The sequence below is a fragment of the Aedes albopictus genome, chromosome 2 (assembly GCF_035046485.1).
Source record: "Aedes albopictus strain Foshan chromosome 2, AalbF5, whole genome shotgun sequence".
NCBI lineage: Eukaryota > Metazoa > Arthropoda > Insecta > Diptera > Culicidae > Aedes > Aedes albopictus.
The window spans coordinates 451,026,277-451,047,818 of NC_085137.1; the positions used below are offsets into that span (position 1 = coordinate 451,026,277).

Sequence of the window (21,542 nt, forward strand, 5' to 3'; positions counted from 1 at the left end):
GAATGCCATTCACTCTTTGTAATAATTTGTATTAGAATTTCCTCATAGAATGTATGCATTAAACCTAATATATTCTATTGCCGTATATTTTGTTTGAAATTCCTAATATTTTACTTTTTTTCCTTTATTTTACTAAAACAACCATGTTTTGTTTACGATTTGTACATAGTTTATTTAATAAAATCAACATAGTATGTGCTGTATACTGAAGACGTTAGAGTCCAATTATCAAAATCTTCCTCAAAGCAGACACAAAATCACGCATGCCAGCCGAATCGCTGTTCCGGCAACGGGTTTCACCGCCTTTAGCCGGCCAATATGACGAGAAGCAGCGGAGCTGACCAGAACTTCCGCTCCTGCAGGAAACAAACGGGTGGCAGTGCCTTAGTTATCCAGAGTGGCAAAGGAGTAGGAGGGATCCTCTTTCCGGCAAAGGATGATGCAGCCTTCCGTAAGCCGGATCATCGAGGAGTAGCGCCAGCCGGAATCTCTATTTCGGCAGCAAAGAAGCGGGTGGTAGTGCTTCCGGAGTATCGAGGAGAAGCGGAACAAGCTGGGATCTTCATTCCGAGAGCGGATGGCGCTGCCCTTTGCCCGTTGAAATGCTGAGGAGTTGCGAAACCAGCTGGAATCTCCGCTCCCGCTGCGACTAAGCGAGTAGATCCGCCGTCCGCTTTGGATTCCCAGAAGCTACGTTCAAAATTTGAGCAAAATCGGTTGAGCCTAAGGGGGCGCTCAAAACGCTTGAAGTTTGTATGGGAAAACTTGTCCAAATGTATGCAGAAATTTAAAGTTTTCGAATTTTGCCACTAGGTGGCGCTGTAAGCGTTCAATACTCAAACCTTTTGGTATTATTATAGTTGACTATATGCCAAACAACTTTGTCGAAGACCGCAAATTGATCCAACGTTTGTGTAAAAAGTTATACCCTAGGAAAAGTGAGGATAAACTTTATTGTTATTTTTCCAATACATGTAAAGGAATAATATCAATAATGAAATCTCAATACTTTGCCTCACTTTTCCTAGGGTATAACTTTTTTCACAGCCGTCGGATCACTTCGCGGTCTTCGACAAAGTTCTCTGGCATATAGTCACCTACAGTAATACCAAAGGGTTTGATTATTGAACGCTTACAGCGGCACCTAGCGGCAAAATTCAAAAACTTAAAATTTCTGCATACATTTGGCCAAGTTTTCCCATACAAACTTCAAGCGTTTTGAGCGCCCCCTTAGGCTCAACCGATTTCGCTCAAATTTTGAACGTAGCTTCTGGGAGTCCAAAATAACTGATTTAGGAGGTAAGACTTGGTATTTTTCGAAATTATTGTTTTTCATATAAGTGTGGGCCACCCTAGTGTCCACCTGAGACGAGACTCGCGAAGAGGAAAAAAAGCAACGTCAAGTGCAGCCCAACTGAGCTGTCAGTTGTAGCCCGTTTGATTACGTTACCTAAAACGAGGAAAGTATTGATATCCGAGATAAATTCTGAAGCCAAAATTCACTCCGAGCAGCATTTTCTTCTCCTGTACTGTCGAAAATAAATTGAAAACAAAATATTCCAATGATTACTTTGCTTGGCGATTGTTGGTGATGCAAAATTTCACTTCAACATGATTTTGTGCGTGAATGGGATTCAGTCACACTGCATGTGAGGTGATGCGGTCACGTACGTGTTTGAACCACCAACCCAAAACATAATGTCAACACAGATAGGAAGAAGAAAAAAATAACAAAGTGGAGAAAAAGAAGACCGTCTTCGCGAGTCTCGTCTCAGGTGTCCACATTACCCATATTTTGTTGTAGTTTTGTTAACCTATGTTTGAGTATCATTTACGCATATTTGCGGTTTTGTACTTTTTGGAAAAAAGGTAAACTAATCTAAGCGTGTATATCCAGCAATTCACGAGCGATAATGGCCGCCAAAATCATGCTCACTTTCTGGTAGGGATGAAACGATCTGACGTTTGGCTTGTGACGTTTAGCAGTTGATCGATAAGTTTTATGATCGATCTTATCGATCAGCTGCCAAACGACACAAGCCAAACGTCAGATCGGCTTATCCCTACCAGAGAGCGAGCATGATTATGGCGGCCATTAGCGCTCGAAAATTGCTGGATTGTGGTTTAAAACAAGAATCCCGATAGGACTTTAGGAGCCTATTCTTCTATGCGGGGCAGGATGCGGGGACTTTTTCTGGCTTACGCCAGTCTGTAAAATCTGAATGAGAAAAAGGAAAAACCTGGAGCTCGATTTGAATAGGTCGTATGTGCTTTTGTCGATATAAAATTCGATCAGTTCTAGATTGAGTTTAAATAAGGGCGAAAGTAACATAAGAGAGTTCTCTTCATCGACTCTCTCTTCTGCAAATTAAAGTGACAAGATGCAAGTATTGTTGATTTTTTTGGTCATAAATCGCTAGGTTGCGATGCAATCTAGCGTCTAAGTGTAAAAAAGTTCGATTGAATTTGCATCTTGTCACTTTAATTTGCAGAAGAGAGAGTCGATGAAGAGAACTCTCTCATGTTACTTTCGCCCTTATTTAAACTCAATCTAGAGTTTATTTTAGTTATTGTAGCAATATGGCAGATATTTTGCAAACTTTTAATGATGGAACAGAAAGCCTGTTTTGTGAGGATTCTGCTGTATGTATAAACTTTGCTCAATTTCAACGGTTTTCGCTATAATAAGCGAATCCAACTGATCGAATTTTTAATCGACAAAAGCACATACGACCTATTCAAATCGAGCTCCAGAAACGGTTGTGAGACTTGCGCACCCCTACACTGAACGAAAACCCCATCCCGAAATCGACTGATTTGTCCGACCATCCAGTCCAAATTATCAAAATCGTGTTTTCGAATGACAAATCAGTCATACGGCAATCATCCCAAAAAGCGGATGACGATCATCTTATTCGCGTATGAGTCGACGCACGCTATGTGAATGAATATTAGTTGCAGAGCGAAGGCCACACAGATGCACCGAATTTATTCATCGATAGCGTAACAAGTTCCTTGATCGTGACACCCGGGACATTGACGATTTTGCTTCGCATGTCCTATCCTGGACATGTCATATTTTTTTTGAAAAGGGTGCCCGCAAGGGTACCCTGGCCACTAAGCTCATAACTTTTTGAAAAAGATAGCGGTGACATTGTTGTTATCAACCGCTAAAAAACAAAGTTGCTCGACCATATGGTCGACATTCTATTTTCATATCGCTGTCATCCGGTTTTAAGATGTCATCATTCGGTCGGTGGACCATACGGTTTCCGACCGAATGTCGTTAAGGGGCGTGATCGTATCGCCTCTCAGTCGATCTTGGGCGGGGGGTTTCGTTCAGTGTAGTGGGCTCAAATGTCATTTGACGTGTTAATTCATCATCCCAAAGGCGAAAGGTGTTTGAATTGAGTTGAGTGTGCAATGTAAACAGTGTTATTTATTTACCGACACAACATTTTTAGCTGCAGCTTTTTCATTCGATTGTGTCTTCTCACTGCGGACGGAGCGTTTTTGGCACGTGGCGAATTTTTGTTTTGCGTTTTTGAGAGATTTTTTACGGAAAAGCGCGTTTGATCGTGTTTACGATCGGATCAATATTCAGTAGTGACCCATATCAGTGATTTGTTCTGAAATTCAAGTGATTAGAAAGAAAGAAGGACCTTTTTCATCGGAGTTCAGCGAAGGAGCCAAGATGGCGCCGGACCCACCGGGCATCGCCTCGGGAGGGAAACCCGACTCGAAAGCAACCAATACCAACAAAGTGTACCAGACATACGAATACAACCAAAATGACGCCTCGCCTTTCCGTGTGATCGTGCAGTTGCTTGATGACGATGAGGGCCGTCTCCGCATCAACAAGTTATCTCTCGGGAAAGTGCTATCGAAAATCGACGAGTACAAGCAGAACATCACGAACATGCGAGCATTGGGAAGAAACAAGGTGCTTGTCTTCCTGGGGAGCTGTCTGACTGCCAACAAAATGCAAGCTGACAAGATGCTGCGCAATAACAATTACAAGGCCTACATCCCACGTAGTTTCGTGTCAGTGTCTGGAGTCGTCGCCGGCGTTCCGACGGACATGACCATTGAAGAAATCCAGGAAAACATTTCGAGTTGCTATCCAATCTTGGCAATCAATCGGCTGCATCGCTATGAATCGGGTAAGAAGATCGAGGCACACAGGATCAGCGTCACATTCCGTGCGAGTACCCTTCCGCCAGAGGTGCGGCTCTTTTGCTGCATCAATACGGTTCGGCCGTTCATCACGAAGCCGGTGTTGTGCCTGAACTGCCTCAGGTACAACCACGCAACCGACAACTGCAGATCGCGCAAAAGATGCCCGAACTGCACGCAACAACATGAAGGACTGGAATTCGGAGACTGTCCCAACAAGGCGAAATGTCTTTACTGCAAGGACAACTCAAATCACCGAACGTCGGACGAGGAGTGTGCAGAGAAAAAACGGCAAAGGAACATCAGGACGATCATGGCCAAGTCCACGCTAACGTTCATGGAAGCAAAGGAGCAATTCCCAATTCTCACCGAGAACCGATATGAACTGCTGGAAAACGCCGAGTGTTTCCCACCGCTACCCAACACATTCGCAGAGATGTCGGCTGGTCAGTACAAGACGAAAAATGTTCAGCAGTATCGCCCCCAGAAGCCGAAGCGTACGAATACGGAGGTAAACATCGCGGATCAGGTGCAAGTGTACGCGGAGAAGAAGAAGAAGAAAGTGGATGGAGACAAAGAGAAGGAGCAGAATGGTGTAGCACTGTTCAACACGTTTAAAGTGACGGATTTCGAGCGTTGGGCTCAACGTATGGAAGAGCAACGTAAGGTGCAACTGCAGCAGCAACTTGGTGGCGACCAAGCTCCCACCTTGGGTTCGACGGAGCCGGTGGACGAAGATATGTTCATGTCGAGCAGCGGAAGGAAACATGCTTCGCAGCATCGAAGGGATCGCAGTCGTAGTCCGGATCTAATTCGCAAATGAAATAACAATCGTAAGTAAATGCCAACAGAAGAGATAAAGATTTTCCAGCTTAACATTCAAAGTTTTGAGAAAAATAAAGAAGAATTAACCAGAGCATTGATCATTGAGAATTATAATGTAGTCCTTTTATCAGAAACTTGGAGTAAGATAGAATTAGAGAGTAGCAAATATAGTGTGCCAGGGTTTTTCACTTTCCTCGACTCGAGAGACGACGGTTATGGAGGCGCTGGCATCCTAATCAACAAAAAATTAAAATCTAGAGGGATAACGTTACCGAACTTACCAAAAATTCAAGCCGTCGCACGATTGATAGTAGCCCACGATATTGTTGTGATGTCGGTCTATGCAGCACCCAATATTTCCCATTTTGCCCTGAAACAAGGAGTGGAATCCCTACTGCAAGCTGTACGAGGTTACCGAAAGGTTCTTGTGGGAGGTGACTTCAATGCGCACCATTCCGCATGGGACCCTCGGCACCAAGATAACAAAGGAGCAGCTCTATTCGACCTTATAAACGACGAAGCCTACATTCTTTTGAACGAGGGACAGATGACGTTCGTACCGGTTGAACTGAACAAGTCGCCTTCTGCAATCGACCTTGTTCTGGTATCTCCAGGGCTGTTTGACGATGCTAGAATGAAGGTTCTAAATTATGGAATAGGTAGTCGACATCTTGCTATTGAAACCGTTGTACAGCTGGCCCAGCGACGACCGAACGGATATTTCATCAATAAAACCAAGATTGCAGAGGAATTCAGCAAAATCAGTGTGTATGAAGTTGTTAACTATTCCGATCTACAGGGGCAATCGAAAATCATCAGCAAAAAAGCCAAACAGCCGGACAAGCACGTGCCTAAATTTTGGTGGAGCGACGAGGTGGAACTAGCATGGAACGAGAAGAATGAAGCAAGAACTCGATTCAACCGCAATGGAGATTTGGAATCACTACTGGATCTGAGGAAAAAGGAAACGATTTTCAAAAGGAAAAAACAGGAATCTTCACGGAAACGGTTTGAGGAATTCGTTGCCAGCTTCGATCCTCGGACTCCAGCAAAGACCATCTGGAATCAATTAGGCAAACTCACCGGAAAGAAGAAGAAAAGGGAGAATGTACTAGTACACGATGATTTGCAAATGGCGCAGCAGTTTTTGAACAAATACTTCCCGTTTGAAACTAACATTGCTCCCATACCTTCTTATCTTCCTAACTATGACATTTTAACAAGCAGTTTTTGGATCCGATTTTTGTCGAAAAAGTCTTCTCATTCAGCCCCAGGTCCAGACGGGATCGCATATAGTTCCTTGAAACTATTAAACGCTGAAGTGAGAGACTCCATTATCATGGACATGAACCATATCTGGAGATCAGGCGTTGTCCCGGAAAATCTCAAATCCATCAAGGTTGTCGCAATTCCCAAACCGGGGAAGGACCCCGAATCAATAGAAGGAGTTAGGCCTCTGTCTATGCTAAACTGTGGGATGAAGATTTTGAATGCCGCCGTGCTAGAAAAACTGCAACAACACATCGAAATAAGAAACATTCTTCCGAGGTTATCTTTTGGGTTCAGGAAGGGAATGTCAACAGTTGGCTGCTTGGAATACGTCACGAACAAATTATTCCTAGCTAAACGGGAGAAGAACCTTGCAGCGATAATCTTCATCGATCTCTCCAATGCGTTCAACGCAATCAAACTGGATAAGTTAGAGCAATGCATGTTATCGTTTGGACTTCCACCAGAATTTCCTAGTTGGGTGCTAGCTTTTCTGGCAGACAGGAAAATACAGTTGCAGGTCGGAGCTGATACGCTAACACGACATGTTAGCCAAGGCCTTCCACAAGGAGACATACTGTCACCGACGCTCTTTAATATTTATACCGCCAATCTCCATAGTATCCGGGTAGAAGGTGTCGAACTCGTTCAGTATGCGGACGACTTCGCCGTGATGATTGAGGGACGAGACCTAGAAGAAATCAACGAACGAGGTAACCAGTTCATGGAACGTTTTGTGGAGGCAGCAGATGAGCTGAATTTCACCATCAACGCGCAGAAGACTAAGGCTATATTGTTCTTGAACTCTCCGAAGGTTCTGAATATCCATATTGGCACGGATGTGATAGAAACAGTCAACTTCCATAAATACTTGGGTCTATTGATAGATAGATCGCTAAGGTTCGGCGCCCACTTAAGGGACCTCTCCAAGCAGGCGGCCGATCGCCTAAATATGCTCAAGGTCATTAGCGGTACCAAGTATGGCAGTCACCCAGCGACACTTGGTATGGCCTACAATGCTTTCTTTCGGGGCTTCATCGAATATGGTTCTAGTATATACAGCTCTGCGTGCAAAACTAATTTGGAGCGAATTGATGTTATCAATAACGCCTGCCTACGAAGAATCACAGGTTGCACCAAAACAACACCTAGAAACACTTTACAGGCCATAGCTGCACAGCCTCCGCTTCAATTCAGGCGGCTGAAGGTAGTTGGGAAGCAGGTGGTCAAGCACTATTACCGGAAAACTCCTGTATGGGAGCAGATCAACAACTGCGACGTGTTGGACGAATCGAAGAGGTACACCTACATCGAGCAAATAGCAGCACAACATGCAGAAATATTCCAGGACATGACATGTGCAGTTTCAGCGACTCCGTTATCAGGATCAGTGGACATCTCAACAACACTGAATGAGGAACTGTGGCCCAAAAAACAGACCAACATCAGGGTGCTGAGGCAGCTTACACTGTCTCTGATCCACGGAAAATATCGAAATCGTCCTATTATTTATACAGATGCGTCAAGCAATGGTATGGAATGCGGAATTGGGGTTTTCCATGAGCCAAGCAACACCAGACTCAGCTTGAAACTGTCTAACTTCGTCTGTATCATGTCGGCGGAGATCCAAGCAATCTTCATAGCGCTACAGTACATCAATCGTAATGGTATATCCAACGGAGTCATAATGACGGATTCCAGGGTTGGCTGCGAGTTCATTCTGGATCAAATGGACAAAAAAGTGCGAGATTACCTGATCAACCAAATCTTGGTCCTGGCGGCCGCAACGATGACGTCTATCCAATGGATACCAGGACACACGGGAGTGCGAGGTAATGAAATGGCGGATCAACTGGCCAAACAGGCCCTGGAAGGAGACATCATCTGCATCAACAAAATACTGCTTCATGACGCGGTTTGGTACTTCCAACGTCGCAGCGAGGAGGATGCTCAGCAATGGTATCTGGACTACTCGTCAGAGCTTGGAAAGGGCCGCAAGTACTTTCAGATACAGAACACTATCCCTCATAGACCCTGGCACTTGAAGTTAGATCTAAATAACAAGGAAGTACGCACTCTCAATAGGCTACTCTCTGGTCACGATTTTTCACGCTACTGGTTATTTAAAATGAAACTGGCAGACGATTGTATTTGCGAAAGCTGCGATGTAACTGAAGACGCCGAACACATAATCTTCTACTGCGTAAAATATGCTGCGACAAGGAACAAATATGGACTGGACAACTTTTGCAACATTTACAATGTTTGGGACCGGAAAAACATCGACCTTCTCCGTGATGTAGTCAGCTTTTTAAAAGAAATCAACAGCAAAATCTAGAGATACCAAAAGGGAATGGATAATCGATGAAACTGCAATGCCCTGACAGCGAAAGTCAATTGACTATAAACAAACATCGTTGGCGTTATAGCTGTTACAGCTGTGCCATCCCTGCTTGCCCTAGTTTGACAGCTGGGCAGGCGTAGAAAGAAGAAGAAGAAGAAGAAGCTGCAGCTTATCACACCCTAGCACATATATCACACCCAATCTAAATTTATTGTAATTTTATTGTTAATTTAATTTATTTTAAGTTTTTTTTTTATTTTAGTGAATAAATATATAGGCCTTTAAGCCAGCAATAATGGCCTTTCAAGCCACTGAAGTTCCAGCGGAAAGTAATACAACCGACGATATGGGTTCGTACCAATCAAAGTCAAGAACGAAATTTTCGTTTCTTGTGAAAATTTATCATTAAAGCTTTCCTTCCTATTTCATCTAGATTATATGTACGTGAAAGTCGAAACGCCTCAGCTGGGGGAAAACTTTCCCGAATCTTCCGAAGCAAGTTTCTCCCGGTCGGACGAAGGAAGACATACCTTCTTTTGTGCATTGTGTCTTCGCCAATGCACTCCGGAATGCCTGCTCGAGTTCACCACTCAAACGAATCTCAGTTCCGCCGACATACGGGTAGCTGAGCAGAAGGCGTACCAGACGCTCGGCGTGTTTGTACCGCTGTACGGTCGCGACGTGTGCCACACATGCTGGAAGTTGGTTCAGCTGATTACGGATTTCCGAGAATTTTGTGCGAAGGCCGCTAGAAATCTAGAAAAGTTTCCCATGGGTGTGGCCTGTGGCGACGATGAATGGACGTCGGAAGCAACCCTCAATGGACTGGATCAGATTCACAGGATCATCTGGGAACATTCCGGGATGATCGATGCAAAACGGCAATCGGTGGGTCAGAAATACAAGGATGTAGGTTGTGAGCAGATTGATGTTGCTCCACATGTCTCCAGAAAGATGAATAAGCAAGAGAATACGCATGCAGCGTTTATTGAAGATTCGGGGGGTCCAAGGGTGAAAAGTACTAAAAGAAAAAGGGCAGCTGCAAACAATGAACTTGATAGTACCATTGATAGCCATTTGCCTAATGTACAAGACGACAAAACTGAAATGCAATCATCTGAAAGGAAAATAACTTCAGAACCAATTGAACTGGAGGTTGATCATTATCCGGTGAGTAAATACGTCAAAAATAAGTACCTATTCCTAAGAGGTAGTATTTTGACCGGTAATGTCTGCATACGGTTGGAGAAGGCCGCATCCAGAGTACGTTCTTCAAAACTAATCAAGACGTTCTATACTTTTCCCATTCAGATAAAAGTGTCCTCGTGCAACATATGCAGCAGAAATTTCGACGGCAAGATCGCCCTACGTATGCACCAAGCGCATTGCACGTCGGAAAATCCATCGAGCCGGAACTACTTCTGCTGCACGATCTGCACGGCCTCGTTCCTGGACAATTCGGGACTGACGTTTCACCTGAACAAACACAAAGGCGTCCGACCGTTCAAGTGTCGGAAGTTTTGCGATCGGACCTACGCCAGCAACTTCACCCGGATCAAACACGAACGGCGGTACTGCGAACAGGATGGCCGCATATGTTCGATTTGTGGTGCATCGCTCAAGAATGAGGCTTCCCTCGAGGGACATCTGCAAAGCGTACATGGCGAAGCCAAGTATTCCTGCGACATTTGCGGGAGAAAGTTCAGGAGTGTGTAAGTTTCTATACCTATTGTTTTAAAAGTTTACAGATAACTAATGACTCGATTCGATGCAGGAAAATTTGCCAAGACCACAAACGGGTGCACTCGGACGAGCGAAAGTACCTCTGCACGGTGTGCAACAAAGGGTTCAAAAGTCCGTTTGCACTGAAGACGCACAAGCGCATCCACACGCAGGAGAGACCCTATGGCTGCCATCTGTGCGAGCAGGCGTTCAATTACAAGGTGCTGCTGAAGACTCACATCGAGCGGTACCATGGATCGAATAGCATCGTATGAGAACCAGAACTGTAATGGATGCAATAAGATAGAATGTGGATACAACATTCTAGCAATACATATAAATCACACGAAAACATCTTGAAGATTATTTCATGGTCATATGACATCCAACGGGGACCACTATAGTCACAGTTGTAGGCTTAGGTATTCAGCGTGATCTTGCTAAGAGTAACGGCTTCCTGGACGGCCCAGGAGAATTTCGTAAAGGGAATTCCCTTGACTTTCTTGGCCATAGAATAACTTCATGCCTGCTGCCACACGATATACACATGTAAAATCCGTAAAATGTTCAATGTTCAAAATGTGCTGATCAAACGAAATTGGGCCCCTAATGTCACTACTGTCACTCCATGCTATAGGTATAGGCGTGTCAATGGCGTGGTGGAAGTGCACCCATAGTACCATCAGGGTACCAGATTCCGCTCATCTAAGGCCAGTTTCGCAGAAAAACATCATCTGTTGAATGACTGTTAAGCCAATTCGTAATGTTTTTCCATTTTATGTTAGTTCAATCTAAGTACAATCAGATACAAATCAAGACTTATGTAAAACTTTTCATAAAAGTATGATTTTATTACATTTGGTGTGAGACCAAAGTGGTCCTAATTCCGCTCACGAACAAATTTATGCCATCTTTTGAATAGACTTTTGCGGAGAAGTGCATTATTTTTGCAACTCTATGTTTTTACAATTATTTTTTCCTGTTCCGTAGGAGTGTATAATAGGGGTTAAACACACTGTGTACTAAAATCGGCAGATTTTACGATTTTGACGTATTTTTTGCGTGAGCGGTTATTGGAACACATGAAATTAGCTACAGCTTTTTTGGGCCCATTACTGCCCCCACTCGCATAACTGTCCCATTTGACTTTTCATCACTTTTGAGTTAACGTTATGAATAGTCATCATTTTCGATGTACTTCCAAAAACAATAATAAAAATTATGAATTTTTATGTCAATATGTGAAAAAAATACCAAGTCATGAGCGTCCCATATCAAAAGTACCCGCATAACAGTCCCATCATGGATTTTTGTGTCACGTAACACAAAACTGAACAACTTTGTAGTGATTGTGATATTTTTTACAGATATATATTCATGTGCAAAGCAATCTGTGAAAGTTTCGAGATGATCGAAATATTCTTCAAATTTTGGCGATTTTTCAAAGTTTTATATGGAAACAAGATTTCAAACTTCAAATGCTGTTTTCTCAATTCCTACTTTTTGCAAATGGGACTGTTATGCGAGTGGGGGCAGATTAGCCGCTCAAAAAATTTTATTGTTTTGTTTTTAAAATTTATGTTATCTGGTAAATATTACATAAAATGGCTTTGCTCTCATCTAATTTATGTTGTCCAAGAATATCAGTACCGAAAAGTGTGTATTTATGCGTGTAAACGTGATTTTTGCAACAGTGAGCGGCTATTGGGTCATGAGCGGCTACTGGTACACTGACGGTACACTAAGTTGAATGCATCGCGAGCAATTATATTCAACGATTTGTTGGCATTTATAAAGCATTCTAATGATCTGCAATTGGAAAGATTAATTTATCACGTCCATTGTTTTTCAGATCTTCTTAAATTAGAGAGGAATTTGACAAGGCGAACTTCAACAGATTCAAGTGTACCCACTCTTGCATCACGACAATAATATGATCACTTCTCCGCTAGAAAAAGGTCAATTTCTGGCAAAAAGCTTCGCTCTAGCCTAAACGAATCAGTTGCCAGATGATTCGACCATTGCTACAGACAACGGTGAATGAGTTAATTGTTCACAACTTTTAGGGGTCCCAGTCTCAGATTTAGATAAGACTCAGTTCAATATCTCATAGTTTCGAGCTCGGTTATCCATTGTGTCGAACTCTAGGAACCGTCGATCGATGGGTTTCAACATCTAGCGTTTTTCAACAGACGGTACGGTAGCTGACTATCACCAGAAGCTGGACGAGCGGATAAGTGAGATCAACGGGTGCGATAATCCCAACACTCTGTGGGAGTCTATCCACGGAGCGGCCATTGAGTACAAAAAGACGACCTAAGAACCTAGGAGTGCACAACGACGACCATGGATCGGATGGTTCGACGAGAAGTACCAGAAGATATCGGACGATAAGGATGTTGCCGGATGCTGGTGTCGACGACCCAGCAAAGTAGAAATCGATCTAGGAAAGCAAAAGCAAACGAAAAACGAACCCACCGCGTAAAAATGTGATTGCTCATACGCAACAGGGTATGGAATAGAATGACATGCGTAAGTTTTACAAAACTGTCAATGGCTTGCGGAGAAAAACAGCGCCTTCTTCTGTCATGTGCAACGACCGCGATGGAAACTTGCTGACAGACAAAACAATGGTGGTTTCCAGATGGAGAGAGCACTTCGAGGATTTGTTGAACGATGGAAATGGAAAAGCGTCAGTCAGAATTCGAATCGAGGACGACGGACAGGTTTTTTTGTTCGGAATTCTGTTGAAAAGGTTGAGCTTGATTGAAGAGTCTTTCGTCGTCGGCGTAAATCAGCCGGGTTTTCGTGAGGGCCGATGAACGACGGATCAGAACTAATTCATTGAATTTCCTGAGATGTGTACAAGGATTCAACTGGAGATTTATTCTGAAATTTTCTCAAGGACTCTATCAGAAATTCCTTCTGAAATTCCTATACGGGTAGGTTAAAATATGTCTCAAGAGACTTTTGCAGGGCTCTACGGATTTCTTCATGAATTTCAGTATGGGATTACTTCAAATGTTCTTCCATGGAGTTTTTCAGAAATTTTTCTTATTGTTTTATAAATTTTACAAAGAATATAATTTTTTCATGGATTTATTCACAAATTCTTTGAGAAATTCCTTCCAGATTCAGATATTTCTCCAGAGATTTTTCAAAGTTGATGCTAGAAAAAAAAACTGAAAGTACTCCCTTTTTTTCTTTTTTTTTTAAGGTTCCTAGCGGCACGCCGACGGACGTAGAAACCTCTCCCATCGCTGTGCGCACAATCGTCTCGCGTTTGGGCGGACAACGACAGTTCACTAGGCCTTTGGATAGGATAGAGAACGTAATCCTTCAGAAGCAGTTCACCAGCCGTGCACGGAACATGTCGTCCAGTAAGACACTGTTGCGTACTGACTCTGAAGGTTACGATAGAAGGTGTGAAAGTTTCGGTTTTGTGATATGGTAGATTTTGTATTTGTTTTTTTTTGTCATGTGATTGTTAAAATTAACCGAATAGTGGAAAGCCCAGACAACAATTCAAAGTCTGTTGACTCCAAAAAGATTTTAAGATTCGTCACAAAACACAAATGTTTCCATTATGATTCACAACGATTCTCAAAACCCTCCCAGACTCAACCGACAGAAACTGTTTTCTGGGTTTGGAACTACTAAGCCCTAGCAGGTTCCTCCTGTTTATCGAGCATTTCTGATAAATCAGCTATACTCCATTTGTAGCAGCCGGTTCGCAATGAACCGTTGGAGGCGCATTAAAGTGTTAAAGGTGATATTTTCAGTACAGGAATTACAATTAACTTCCTTCTTTAATACCGTCAAACCCTGTGATCTTGGCTAGGGAAAAAAAACTTAAAGTACTCCCTGAAGCAATTTCCAAAGACATACCTGGAAGATTGTCTGAAGGAATCCCTTAAAAAAACTTCTAGGATATTCCTAGAAGAATGTAAAAAGAATTTTCTAAGCTTTCTCTGCAGGAATTCTTGGCTGAAGTACTCTGAGTGAATACTTGAAGAAACTCCTTCCTAAATTCCTAAAAAATCATGAAAAACTTCTGTGAGAACTCTAAGAGTAATTCCAAGAAAAAAAGGCTTGCGAAATTTTTGAAAAAAAAATGTTTTAAAAATGTCCGCAGACATTCCTGCAGAAATTGCAGACAACCCAAGTAGCAATCCTAATTCTATTTGGTTTTATTTGTTTTTATGATAGTTTTATCGGAACATTGCATATTCTAGTTGATCTTATCGGAGTTTCAGCTGAGCACAACTATTCTTCGTCAATATGTGGTTTTATAAACACCTCCAAGAATACTTGGGGTTCAGTTCATAAAAGCATAAACACAACAAGAACTGTTGAACTGATGTTCAGTTTTATAAGGTTTTTGTAGTTATCTTCAATCATCCGTTCTTGATCAAGAGCAACTGTTCTCGCATGAGAACAGTTTGGTACATGAAAAATACAAGAAAAAACTCAAGCATCAGATTTTGATTCTCATCGTTCCATTATTGCTGCCAATCAAGAACACCTACCCGGAAACCCAACCGCGACGCGGTGCAGTGCCAAGTTCCTCCGGTTGCAGCATCCGAAATGAGGTGGGTATGGTCATCCAGGACGTCGATTCCCGTGCAATCGGGGTTCCAATCATCGATCTTCAAAATCAACAACTACTTACCTGTTGGAAGTGCTGACCGGAGGAATGAGGCACTGCACCGCATTAAGGCCGGTTATCGAAAAAGGTCTGCCTGGTTGGTAACGGTACCGGGCTGATAATTAAATTCATCGGACGAGATTCAGAAAATCCACCGTGGTGCGATAATTTATTGTTTGTTTACAATTTGGCGTACATGATTTATGACGTTCTCGGCGGAGTTTGCATAAACCTACATCAAGAACGTTATAAACCTGAGTACTCTTGAGTAACACTTCTTACCCTTGCATAAGATGAAATAAATTTAAGACGTTCTTGATGGAGGCCAACCAGGCTGCATTGAGAACGTTATAAATCCTAGTATTCTTGAGTTATGCTTTTATCTCTGGCATGAGTTGAAAGAAATTTAAGACGATCTTATGGTGATGTTGATTAAAACCATCGATGATGAACCGACCACCGGCCTAGATTTCAATGGAAGCCATGTTGAGAAAACTCATGAGCAATGTTCGCATGACCAGGAATAATATTTTTAAATATTTTATTAGTGCGTTATAATGGAAGCACGTTGCAATTTTTGGAAGTATCTTGCAACATATATACGACGAATTTTGCTTGGCATTTGGCATCCTTGTTACACCACGGAAATATTTCCAATTTGTGTAATAAATTAATCCCGATTACAATAATGTGTCATTTTCATTGTGTTTTTAATTTCAATTTAATTCACCAAACTTTTCTGTCGACATAAAAGCTGCATCAGCAAGAACACTGACAAATTTATTATCGTTTTATCGTGCACTTGAAGAATTCTACAAGGAGAGAGCAATTCGCCTTGAGGACAACTTGGGAAGTACAACAAGTTTTAAGAGAAATTTAAAAACAACTCTCCAAGTGCATCTTAGGATGGGCCTCTTTGATCTTATGGCGGGTTTATGGTTGAGTTGATGTCGTGTTGCAGAGCAATTTTGTTTATGCATGGTTTTAAAGAACAGGTGTTGAAGAATACTTCAAAAGCATTATAAAATTAATTTTGTTAGTTGGGAAAGGGACTGGTGGAAATCTTGAAAAAAAAATCCTCAGTAAATTCATTCGCCATCCCAGGAGGGTTTTCTGAAGGAATCCCTGGAAGAACTCCTTGAGATACCTCAGGAGGAATTCTTAGCAGAATGATTTAAAAATTCTGAAAAAAAAAACTAGTACACAAAAATCCCTCATGTACTGTCTGGAGAAATTTTTAAAGTGAATGCTAAAAAAACAAAAAAAAAGAAGAAATAATTTTTAATGGAAGGAATTTCGAGAAGAATCTCTTGAGAATTTTCCAGACGAATTTCTATGTGAATGTCTGAGAGATTACCTGAGTATATGAAGCAAAACCTGAAGAAACGTGGAGAAATTGTAACAATTATTTTTACATCAGGCTACCGTTTTCAATAAAATACTATTACTATTACATGAATAACTGAAAATTTTGAACTTAAAAAGGAAAATACTAGAAGAATTTCCAAAAAAAAACAGAATCTTTGCAAAACAAAAGAAAACCACCTAGAATTGCAACTTTTGAAGCAATTTCTGCAGAAAATTTCAAAGAAAAACTCCTGAAGAAATTGTTTATAATATGTTTGAAGAAATGCGTGAACGAACACATGCACGAACTTCTGTAGCACACATGCACGAACATGGAGCGGAACTTTTGAAGAATTTCTTGAGAAACTCAAAAAGATCAAAGGAAAATTTCTATAGGAATGCCTGAAAGAATCTCTGTGAAAATTCTTGGACAAATTTTCAAAGAAATGCATGGACAGCAATGGGTTTTAAAGGCATACCTGGAAGAGTTTTTTGGAAAAATGACGATATTCTTCTTCGTATAAACATTCAGAAAAGTTTCGTGAAGAAATAATTCATGATGGGGTTTCCCCAGAGTAATTCCTAATTAGGCGCTATATAAAGGTCATTTTAATGGAGGAGTACCAGTATAGGGAGCGCCTGAAATTCTGAAACATTGAGTAACCATTTCTGATTTTACCAACTCTGGAAACTACAGACGAGGATATTGGACGAGTTTTTGAATAAATCTTTAAACACATTTCTGAAGGGATTATTGGAGGAGGTTTTGAAGCAGGAAGAACTGCTGGAGATACTTCTGGAGGAATTCTTAAAGAACTGGTTACAAAATATTTGAAGGTATAAGTTTACAAAAATCCCTGAAATCTTTCTTAAATAATCTCTAAAGGAATCTCGGAGGAAATACAGCAGAAATTTGAAAACAAATCTAGAAGCATTCTTAAAGGAATCGCCAAATTATGCTTTTGAAGATTTTTTTTTTTCAAAGGAATCTCCAAAGGAATGCCTGGAAATGTGGAGAACGCCCTGCAAGTAATTCTACGAAGAGTTTCTTGAGACATTCCTGGATAAACGACAAGGGATAAATTCGAAAGTGATTCCTTAAAGAATCTTTGAAGATATTCCTGAGAAAAAAAATCCTGGAAAAAATCCCTTAGTAATATTTCAATAAGTCCCAAGTGAAGTTTGTAGTGCAATCCCTGTAGGAATGTGTGAATATTGCGTTACTCATCGGAACAATCCGTTCCCAGCCATCTTAGCAAACTACAGTAGAAAAACTTGGCATTGTATGGGGCTCACCATCCAGGTTACTTACTCCACCAAAGCTCCACTCCTAGCTCATTGAGGCAGCATCACACTGACCGACGACATGACGCTTGCTAGGGAAAGGGCAGGCAAGGGGAATGACACTATCGTTGTTCACACCCCACAGAATGTTTGAGGACCTTCTGAGACGAATCTCGTGAGAACTTTCTAGAGGAATTTCTGAAGCAATATTTGAGAGAATACTTCAGCGGAATTCCATAAAGTAACCTCCCGAAGTTCCAACAAAAATTTCAGAATGCATTCCTGCAAAGAAAAAATCCGAATTTCTGAAGGAATCGCTGGGATTCCTTTCGGGATGAATACTCGGAGGAATCTCTTGAGAATTTCCTGCAAGAATCTCTTGAGGAATTACTGAGAAAATAATTGGAGTAATCATTAATGAAACTTTTGAAGAATTCGTTAAAGTAACTTTCCTACAATATGATAAGAAATAGTTAGATGACACTGGAGTAACGTCGGGAAGAATATCTTGAAGAATTTCTTCCTTGAGGAATCTCTGAAAAAAAAACTAAAAAAAAATCCCGAACGAAATTTAAAAAAAAGGTCTTGTAGGTATTTTTGGAATGGGTTCCTGTAATAATACCCGAATTCTATGAGAAATTTATTGGTGAAATTTGGGAAGGAATCTCTAGGCAACTCCAATATGAATAAAACAACCACTAAACCAACATGACTTGATGTGATGTGTACTGTACTGTGTGTACTATGCTTTCACAACTTACTTGAAGCAATAAAGAGTTTCACGAAATAAATCAACAAATTTATTACAAGTTGATTGCCATGACTTACCTTTCCATTACGGCCCGTGCTGCCGCTCGATGTGGCTGTGCAGACTTACCTTATAGTTGAACGTTTGCTCGCACAGATGGCACCCATAGGGCAACTGATTCGTGTGGATACGCTTGTGCACTTTGAGCGACCTTTTCCGTTTGAACGTTTTATCGCACTGCGGACAAGCGTACTTCCGCTCGTCCGTGTGCACCATTTTGTGATCGTTGAAATTTCTCCTGAAAAAGTACACGAAATTTTATGTAAGACTTCTCATTACCTGAGAAGGGAATACTCACTTGCATCGGAACTTCATGCCGCATACTGAGCATTCGAACTTCGCTTCACCGTGCACGGTTTTCAGATGCGCCGTAAGCCTGCCCTCGTTCTTAAGCTGCATTCCACAGATGGAGCAGATGCGACCTTCCCGTTCGCAGAAGTTTCGCTCGTGCTTCATGCGAGTGAAGTTACTGAAGAAGGTACTGTCGCAAAACTTGCGGCACTTGTACGGCCGGATGCCTTTGTGCCGGTTGATGTGGAAGGTCAGACCGGAGTTGTCCAGGAAGGTGGCCGTGCAGATCGGACAGCTGACGTACTTCTCGTTGGCCGGACATTCCGGCTTGCAGCGCATTTTGTGCACGTTCACAGCGTGCTGGCCGTCGAAATTCCTTCCACAGATGTCGCACGTGCAGATGGTGACTTTGTAGTGGTCCACTTCCAGGAGCAAGGCCTCTTCAGCCGCCGTGGACTTTTTCCTGCTCGTGTTGACAATTTTTTCATCCACACTGGCCATGTACTCATCGAGAGCGGCATCCGACAGTTCATTTACCACCGCTGGTCTTATTTTCGGTGGTTCCTTTTTCCTGGGATTCGCTATTTTGGCCTTTGTAGCCAAAAGATCCAGCGCAACCACTTGATCCTCGGAACTGATTTTAGTGGTGCTTAGAACATCCAGCACTTCGTACAGATTTTTGACCTGCACTTGATGCTCTTTGTTCAGTACGCCTCTTTTGGTGAAGTTTTTGGATGTTTCCGGCTTTGTTGTCAGGAAATGCAGCATTTCTTTTCCACTTTTGACGCAAGTAACAACTTCGCCTGATTTACCTTTTGCTGCTATGGCAGGCTTTTTCATTTTCTCCGCCTTTCCACGAACAGTTTTAACTACTTTCGCTTTCTGTTTAGATCGGCTAGATTTGTTTCTTACTGGAATATCTGTTTTCAAAACTGCTGTAGTTGATCCTGTTTTCGTTGCCAAAAAATCCAGCACTGCTGCTTCATCGTCCGCAATGAATTTGGAAGTGTTCATAATATTCAGGATGTCTTCGAGGCTTCCGTGCATTTGATCTCGGCTCTTTCGTTTGGTGGTTTTGCTGCTCATTATCACTTTTTCCTCCGATATGTCTGTAGAAGGCAAAAAAGCGTAAAATAGTAAACTATAAATAGTAAATGGACGTGACTGTTAAATATCTGTTAACCTATTCTTATCTACCTACCTTCGTCCACGAAATTGTTCCCTTCGTCGTCCATCATTTCATCTTGACCGTACTCTTGCTCCGACTCCAGAACTTCATTTTTTATGTCTACTATCGACGAGACGAGGTCAATCTTTTCAGAAGGATGAGATGTGGTCCTTTTTATTACCAGATCCTTGGGGAGCCTTTTCAACAGATCAGGTACTTTTGAAATCTGTCTACCGTCACCTTCTCTCATCACGACGTCATCCGTTTGGTACTCCTTCGCCATTACGTCAGGAACGATAAAAATCTGTTCCATTGGCACGGCTAATCTCTCAGGAACGCATTCCACCGTTTCCCCGTACGAAGCACCCGCCTGCGCATCTATGAGCTCAATCTGCTTCCAGATGACCTTACAGTTGTGCACGATCCAGTCCAGCGTGGCCTCGGACATCCATGCATCATCCTCTCGCCGACTGTCCAGTCCAGTTGGGACCGCTTCCAGTTTGCCGATAGCCTTCCGGCAGCACAGCTTAAAGTCTCCTATCAGCTTAACCAGCCTCCAGCACGTCAGACAGGTGGTGTGCTTTTCCACCTCCAATTCCAGCCCAAGCGCATGGCGCAGTTTTTGCTTTGCCTCCGTTGGATCAACGGCTTTGGAGTTTGTACATGAGGCAAATTTTACTACCGATTTCGGAGGGCAACGGCGCAGGCAGAGTGCGCAAACAAAACCAGCTTTGATCGGCTTCGGTTTGCTTGGTTTGGACTTGTAAGCTAACAAATCATCTAGCAGATTTTGGTCAATCTCGACCGGTTGCAGCGGTTCCGTTTTGATACCTGAAATATCTGGAACAAGAGAAGAGTGCTCTTTATGGCGTACAAGTAACTACAGATGTTTACATACCCATGTGTGCTAGGTTCCACTGATTACAATTAAACTTCCTGTTTTGATATTTAATTTGAGTTCCTTTTCCTTATTTCCTTATTTTGTTGTATACCTATCAATAAAATTCACAGCAAAGGCGATTTTTAGTTAATGAAATTGGGCAAAAAGTAAACAGGGCTCAGCTGTTTTTATTTACGTTAAACAAAACAAAATCATGCATTTATTTGTGTCAATTGACATTTCACTTTTTACACTGAAAACTGTTTCGCTTGCCCCTGTTAGGGTGATACGGGACGCCGTGTATTTTTGTTATTTCCGGAGTAATTCGCGAATAGGGCTAACTGACGAAGCAATGACATTGCGAAAGCAACAACCGAATTTTGCTCAAGGGGAATGACATATCAAGCCGAACATTTCTGTTGGTCCTAAGTGCAGATGAGAGGCTCTCTTTACGTATGTTCTCTTTCTAATATAACGTGGTTGTATTTATAAATTTTGATTTACTTCTTGCGTCGGAAGGTAGAATAAATAATCCTTTTCCGATCTACACATCACAAATTGTCAAAATGTCCACTGTGACATCGTTATAATTGAAAGAGAATCGGAACAAAGAGAGCCTCTCTTTTGCAGATTAGACCTTTAGATATATTTGTCGCCATATCCATTTCTAACCGGAATATCTGCACTTATCCGTTTCTAACCGTCGCTAACCGCGTACAACTTCTGCTCACTTACACTGAACGAAAACTTCCGCCATGAATTGAATGATTTTTGCCTCAT

At 42.0% G+C, this 21,542-nt stretch overlaps 2 protein-coding genes across 2 annotated transcripts; one reads left to right on the top strand and one right to left on the bottom strand.

Annotated features, from left to right (window-relative positions):
* The first annotated feature begins 8,780 nt into the window (after positions 1-8,780).
* On the top strand, positions 8,781-10,688 carry LOC109419683 (zinc finger protein 91-like). Its single transcript, XM_062853855.1, has 4 exons — positions 8,781-8,964; positions 9,048-9,784; positions 9,926-10,326; positions 10,389-10,688. The coding sequence occupies exons 1-4, from the start codon at positions 8,910-8,912 to the stop codon at positions 10,609-10,611; spliced, it is 1,416 nt and encodes a 471-aa protein (XP_062709839.1). The 5' UTR covers positions 8,781-8,909; the 3' UTR covers positions 10,612-10,688.
* A 7,704-nt stretch (positions 10,689-18,392) lies between these two features.
* Positions 18,393-20,941, bottom strand: LOC134288588 (zinc finger and SCAN domain-containing protein 22-like). The gene is made up of 4 exons (XM_062853856.1): positions 20,781-20,941; positions 19,916-20,722; positions 18,722-19,823; positions 18,393-18,661 (listed from the first exon to the last, which is right to left on the bottom strand). Exons 1-4 carry the CDS (start codon positions 20,782-20,784, stop codon positions 18,451-18,453), a joined length of 2,124 nt encoding a protein of 707 aa, XP_062709840.1. The 5' UTR covers positions 20,785-20,941; the 3' UTR covers positions 18,393-18,450.
* Positions 20,942-21,542: the final 601 nt, after the last annotated feature.